Raw genomic sequence first — 7,500 nt, forward strand, 5'->3', positions numbered from 1 at the left:
CTGCGTGTAGGTGATCTCCAGGTTCTCCAGCACCACGGAGCAGTTGGAGTACATCCTCACCATGCTGTCGTAGTGCTGCTCGTACGTCCCCAACAGCGACAGGTGGTTGCTCATTCCCTGACACACTGAGAGAGAAAGAGAGGAGTGCACAACATCAGCTGCAGTTCCTCTAAAGGCCACTGGATGATGCAGTTTCCTGGTCTTTTGCCCTGAAGGGAACAGTAACCACTCTGAAGTGGACCTGTTTTGGCTTTTTCTGTTTTTTCGACTCTTGGATCTGTGTGATCTCATGGCTGCCGCATGTGCAGAAGCCCCGCCCACCTGCTCATCAGCTCATTAGAGATTTCTAATAAAAAAATTCAAAAATAATCTGTCATTTAGATATTTTTCTTTAAATATGTAACCAAAAGTCCTAAATATAATTTTAGACGCCTATATTTAGAGTTTCTTCACCACAGACACTCAGTCCTTTGGTGTCTCAAACAGGAGGGGATGTTTCAGAGTTCACAGGTAATGAAACTTAGTCATCAGGTCATTGTGTGATGTGTTCAGGGAAGCCCCGGACCAAAGCAGGAAGGTGTAATGCAGCTTTGAACCGTAAAAACGAGAATCGAACGAGTTGGGCGGCAGCTGTGGAGCCTGTGACGGTGTGAGGAATGAAGTCCGGCAGGTTAAAGATCAGCCACTTCCTGCTGAAACTAACACATCAGAGCTCAGGTTGCACTCAGAACTTCACCTGAAAGTCAGTGGAGGAGATCTGAGTGCAAAAGCAACCCGGTCACACGAGAAGCTCAGACTGTACCGACAGATTTTAAACTTCACATCACAGAGTGAGTTCAAACATCTAGTATGGTGACGGCCTCGGGCCTTTCTCACCTGTCCTGCAGGTTTTCCTCACACCTGATCTAAACACTGCAGTTCAGAGCACTAAGCTCCTGATGGTCTTTCACTCCAGTAACAGGTACAGGAACACGGTGCAGAGCAGCTGTGACCTGTCTCACCTCCACCTGTTGCCTCCACTCTCCTCAGACTTTAAGCAAACAGCGAACCGAGGACCTCTGAACATGTCTGGCTGCACACCGATTGGCTGTTCGCCCACTGTGACATCACAAAGATAACACAGCTGCTCTTCATCTGAAGGAAAGCGACCCATTGGTCAGGGCCGCGCAGAAAAGTTCAGACATGTGCTGTTACTGTACATGTGATGCAATAAAGTTAGCTAATGCCTGTTTCCTTCTATCCTATCTTCTTTCCTTCATTTATCAATTTATCCATCTCTCCTTCCTTTCTTCACTCCTTCTTTCTTTCTTTGTATCCTTCTTTTCCACTTTTTCTTTCATCCTTCCTTCCTTCCTCAACCATTTCCTCAGTCCTTTCCTTCTATTCCTATTTATACTCTTCCCTACATAGCAAAATGGGTATGCCCCACACAATGTGCTAACACATGGCCCACATACCGCAAAGAATGATGGCCCTTTGGTGGCCCAGATCTGGTTTGCCAGAGGTGGCCCACACATGGGCCAGCACAAGGCCAGCTGCAGACTCACTGCTGGACCTGTGCTGGCCCAGATGTCAGCCTAATGTGTACCTTAATCAAGCCATGTAATAACAACATGTACTGGAACATAATAGTGCAAAAGTAACATGATGAAACTCTGTTCAGAGAGTGAATGGACTGATTCTTATATAGCACTTCTCTACTCTCCCAGATTACTCAAAGTGCTCTATACAACATGTCACATTCACCCAATCAGACACTTTCTCTAAACTGAGTGCTTTCTAACTACATTCATATTCCTGACATGCTGACTGAAGGAATCAGGGATCAAACCCCTAACCTTCAGATCAGTAGGTGACCTGCTCTTCCTCCTGAGCTACAGCCACCGAGTGGTGAACCTGAGTAAACCCTCACTAGGTTTGGATAAAGTGTACACTCACAAACCTGTCAAACCTGCATTTGAAACATTAGCTACCATAGCAGTATAGTATTGCAACATGGCATTTGGGTCTTCTGACTAAAATAGGAAAATAGGAACTTAAATAGTGCCTCATTGCCAGACCTGGCGCACATCTGGCTGACATACACTCTGCCATGACACCAGTCAGTCAGAAGTGCCAGCTTGATGCTAGATCCGGGCCAGACCTGTTTTCTATGAGCCTGGGCCACATACACCAAACCACAATCGGGTCAGATATGGCATGCCATCACATAGACAGTGCCATCTTGCCAGGCCTGGCCCACATCTGGATGAAATACCACCTAACACGCCAGAAGTCAGCCAGCAGTGCCAGCTTGACACCAGACCCAGCCCAGACCTGTCTGCTATGTGGGTTATTCTTCTTTTTTTATTTTAATTTTTTCCCACTTTTCTTTCTTCCGATCTTTCCTTGTGTTGTCTCCTCCCACTCACCCCCCCAATCTCCTCATCCTCATCTGTCCTCTCCCACTCATTAATCCCCATCTCTCCTCCAGCACTCCATCCTTTTCTGTGTTCCCAACATTCCCTTTTTTCCCTCCTTTCCTCAATTTCTTCTCTGTTTTCACAGTTTTATCACTAAACTCATCCTTTCTCGCGCCTCCCTTCCTTCCTTTCATGTTTTCATTCCAGTTAAAGCGCGATGACATTCACGACAACAAGACAACATGAATGTTTGGATTTCTTTGGATTCAAACACATTTTTGTTAACTTTAGAGGAAGCTCGGAAGTCTCATCTTGATAGAGGAAACCGACACTGAGGTCATCTCCTGTGTCTCTGTGAGTCCATCTTCAGACAAACCTTCTGATAATTTGGCACCTTTAGAGGATGTAAACAGGAAGTGTAATATAGTCATAGAGTCGGGAAGTTATCTGAACTGCAGGCGTGTTTGTTGGAAATTTAACTGCTCATATTTTGGCAAAATGACAAACGCAGCTAAACTGACTGTTTGCAGGGCTCCCATGCATGTGCAGACATGCAGCTGTCACCGGAGCGCTGACCTACTGGAGCATGAAGTCTTTGATGTGCACGCAGGTTTAAGGACAGCTGTCAGAAGCAAAAGCCAAAGATTTCTTCTAAAAGTGTAAATAAAGTGAATGTGAAGGAAAACGTAACATCCAGGACAGCGGCGTGTCGCGGTCGCTGCTGCAGCGCCGAGGTTATGTGGAGCTCGTGATAAGTGATAAAGAACGTTAAGGTATTAAAATATGACATCTCATAGTGATGGCATGCATCTGTACACACACACCCACAGAACTGTTTGTACAGAAACTGGTCTGAGCTGTCAGATTTTTGGACGTCATCCTCGACTGCTGCACGGTACACTGCATGTTAAAGTCCCTCCTCTGTGTACATATGTGTGTGTGTGTGTGTGTGTGTGTGTGTGTGTGTGTGTGTGTGTGTGTGTGTGTGTGTGTGTGTGTGTGTGCGCGCATTTTTCTTGGAAAGCCACAGAGTGCTCAGAACACACAGTTTCCCAGTAGCAGCTGTGCACTCAGCTCCTGTCAGTGTGTTTAACACCAAAACTCTGCAGGCATCTTCATGTTTCTGAAGATCAGCTGACTTCATGATGGATGGAAACTGAATTGAATCCACCTCAACAGCTAATCTAAGTCTCAGTCGCTCTGGGTTCTCCACTCAGGAGGAAGCTCCTGTGAACAAACTCAACCACGAGCCCAAAGCGTTTGCTCAGCCTCCAAACTCCACAGATTCCTGAATAATCAGCTGGACACGCTGAAACACGCCTGGTCCTCTAAAGCTCCGCCCACAGGCCTCAGGACCCTCAGAATCCACTGTGGGGACATCCAGAGTTCATCACAGGTCAGAGCTCAAATATAAGGATTTAGATTTAGGTGGATTAAACTGTCCAGCTGTGCACAGCTCCCACTCACACACGTTACCTGGGCAGGCTGCTCAGGTGTGCTAACAGCTGCCTAAGTTTGGCGGGAACTTGTTTTTTTCCAGCCCACATCTTTCCCAGGCAGCAGCCCATGAGTCAGAGAGGTGGACCGGAGCTGTGGAGGGTGATCCTCCTGCCTCAGGCTGCAGGCCGGAGGCTCCACAGCCTGCAGCAGGTTGTTGTTGGGTCCTTAGCTCACAATAAATTAATGGTAAATAATATTGAACTGAATGTGTAGAGCCAACTGTGTCGGTTAAGCAGATTTTTCCAGATCATATTTTTCCTCAAATTTTTTCACACAGGAAGTGAAAACGTCAAAAATCTCGCTAGCTGAGCTCGAACGTTTTCCCGTTGAGGTGAGGAGGTAAATCTCTGCGGCCATGACACACAGGAGCAAATAGTGCGTTACTTTCAGCGGCGGATTGATCGATGTGTGCGTGCTGAAGCAGACCTGCGGAGGCTGCACGTCGTTCGTGGTTCGTGCACGTCAGCGATCGTCGCGCCGCCTTCTCGCAACTCAGATAAATCACGCGTGAATCAGAGTCAGACATGAAGAAACTGGATCAGTTAAATCCTCTTTATCCTCTCGTCTTCCTCCTCTGCCTCCGTGCTGACTCAGCACAGCGCCGGCAGGAGGAGAGACGGAGCGTTACTCTGAGAGGGAAAGTTTCTAAATCCCCTGATCCTGTAAAGCAGCAGCACTGTGTGTCTGTGTGTGTCTGTGTGTGTCTGTGTGCTGTGATTAGACAAACTGTTCTGTCAGGGTCAGGGTGCCACATTTATCTCTGTCAGCACGTCGTCTACCTCTTGTTTCTTCATGCTAGATTAGCGCAAAGACTGGGAACAGCAGGAAACTGTTAGCCTAGCACCACAGATATGAAACTTCTATGTGACTAGAAAATCACAATGGTTCCATTTTTATTTGATTCACGGTGTAACAGCTCGTACTGGGACTGCCTCACAGATGCTTTAGACATAAAAAAAACCTTAAAACATGATTTATAGATCATATTTTGGGGATTTTAAGTAATTCAGACCAGAGGTGGGACCAAGTCATTGTTTTGCAAGTCTCAAGTAAGTCTCAAGTCTTTATCCTCAAATCTCAAGTCAAGTCTCAAGTAATGTCAGGCAAGTCAGAGTCGAGTCTCAAGTCACTGGTGTAAAAGTCCGAGTCAAGTCACAAGTCTGAAACTTTGAATTTCAAGTCCTTTCGAGTCATTAAAAAAAAAAACAACGAAAAAATAATGTTGCAGTTATGCTAAATGTAAATATTAGACCATGTAATTTTAAAATCTGTGTTTTTCTCAACACATGACAAAATAGTGAACTTAGAAAATATACACAAATTGTGAAATTGCACCTCTTTAAAATGCAGCTCAATTAAACCTAGCTCCAAGAATAATTTTCACCGACAGTTCTGAGATAAGCTGCATGTTATTCTTGGATGCGGTTGTAGGACCAGCTTTAAAATCGCATGACAAAAATATCATACACATTAAAAAAAACTGCATCACCAACGTAGCCTGGACAACATTTGCTAGTTAGATGAAGTCAGCTATCTCATCGTAGCATATTTATATGCATATTTATAATCATACGGTTCTTGGAGTGAGTGCATACACTCATGAAGTTTAGTAACTTCAGGTCACTGCAACAAGCCCAGGTACAGTTTACCGACGGATGGGTGCAGGACCTTGAAATGCACCGTGTAGAACGAAAGACCATCGTACGTATCATAAGTTTACCAGTCTCACAAATCGTCGTCATAAATACACACTCCTTAACCGTTTATTAATAGGACCTTTGAGCTCAACGGTAATTAATTAGTAGTGGAAATAATTTCTGGTAGCATCACAGAAATGTAGCAGTGACAATAATACTGTATGCTGTAATCGTACTGGGCAATTAGTGATACAAAAAACCTGTTTTATCCTGTGAATAAAAGTATGTGTTTTTGTCAGTGTACCATAATAACAGAGGCGAAACGCAATATTGTGTCAGGACAATTTACTATTTATGCACAATAAATAAAGGAGCATAGCACGACAATTTCTGTTCAGCGCCAGACTTGCTTGTAACCTATATCACCAATTATGTTATGAAAATGACGCATTAACTACTAAAAAACACTGACCTTCGTGTAAATGCTTGGAGCAGACTAACCTGTGAGCTGGAGTGTTCTGGGACCTTATATTTGATCTTTGAATGGCTGCGATCCAGGCCATCCGTCTCCTCTTTGTTACTTCGGAAACATGGCTCGAACAATTTCTCTTCAACGACGTAATCCGATAACAACCGATCTCTTTACCCGTCGGCTTCCCGTGGCTGTCATGCGACCGGCTATTGCAGTTAATAACACAACAGCTTCTTGACATTTTTGTGTTTCTTTTTATCGCTGTGTGACTGATTTTAATTGAAAGCCTGCGTGCGCTAGTACCGCTTGCCACGAGTTCCCAGAATCCTTTGCGGTTCTACCCGTGAATGACGTCACATTTTCAATCTCTATATAATATGCATGTTAAATTTTATATTTGGGGTGAAATATCAAGTCTTTTCAAGTAAACCGGTTCAAGTCCAATTCAAGTCCCAAGTCATTGGTGTAAAAGTCCAAGTCAAGTCACAAGTCTTAGAACATTTTTTCAAGTCAAGTCTAAAGTCATAAAATTAATGACTCGAGTCTGACTCGAGTCCAAGTCATGTGACTCGAGTCCACACCTCTGATTCAGACATTAATTTATGAAACATTTTTATAGTTTTTTCCAAAAACTGAAGCTTTTAAATAGCTGCACAATAGAAACAATGGTGTTGACTTAAATATGAAGCCTTTTTAAAAAAAACAACACAATATCTCAGCCTCATGATCAGTAATCCACTGATGTGATACGAACAATATGCAGATTGTTCAGGTACAGCAGGCTTACCTGTACTATTAAATATACTGAAAACAATCTTTACAAATAAATGTACAATACAGCACAATATGTGGCAGGCTAACAGTTTACAAGGCTAATGATTATAATATGAAATGACGAAGATAATGAAAGGAAACATTTTTAATGAAGCTCTATTTCTACATTTCTCACACATACTGCATAACTACCTCTGATTCTCATTAATAAAGCTGAGCTGAAGTTTCTCGTCTGTAAAGGAAACGTAAAAAAATGATTGCGTAGTCAGTTAAACGATTGATTTATATCACTGAAGCATGTGGAGAATATAATAGTGCACAAGTGTTTTGACAGTCAGATGAAAACACCGCAGAAAAAAATATGTTGTTGCTTTTGTGCTGCAGGTTTGTGATCAGTGGGAGTTTGACCTTTACTTCAAGGTTGGCAAACACAGATGTGTGCATGGACAGGACGCACGCTCAGTCGCACGTCAGCCAGCAAATCGCAGAATCCTGCTTTCACGTTTCCCTTTTCTTCATCGAACAGAAACAAACACTGATCGAGTCCAACACGCGGACGTAAAGAAAGGCAGCGAGGCCTGCTCAGTGCCGCCCGCTGTCACACCTTCCCAGAGTGTTTGAGCGGACAGGAAGTGGTTAAAAGCCTGGTTGTGTTGGGGAAGGTCGGGTTTGCTAGAGCGAGTCATTTCAGATAAGGCGAGTTTATCAGCCTGTT

General features: G+C 43.9%; 1 protein-coding gene across 1 annotated transcript in view; it reads right to left on the bottom strand.

Moving 5' to 3' along the window:
* The window catches only part of LOC146662801 (melanoma receptor tyrosine-protein kinase-like), a 42,307-nt gene that overhangs the window by 17,891 nt on the left and 16,916 nt on the right, over positions 1 to 7,500 (bottom strand). Inside the window, exon 2 of the mRNA XM_085417618.1 lies at positions 1 to 125. This exon is cut by the window's left edge and continues 27 nt beyond it. Within this exon, the coding sequence (XP_085273744.1) occupies positions 1 to 125 (125 nt within the window). The remainder of the gene's footprint in view (positions 126 to 7,500) is intronic.

Source organism: Rhamphochromis longiceps, linkage group LG9 (genome assembly GCF_057381845.1).
Source record: "Rhamphochromis longiceps isolate RC_006_pf linkage group LG9, R_longiceps_female_GT1.1, whole genome shotgun sequence".
NCBI classification, from domain to species: domain Eukaryota; kingdom Metazoa; phylum Chordata; class Actinopteri; order Cichliformes; family Cichlidae; genus Rhamphochromis; species Rhamphochromis longiceps.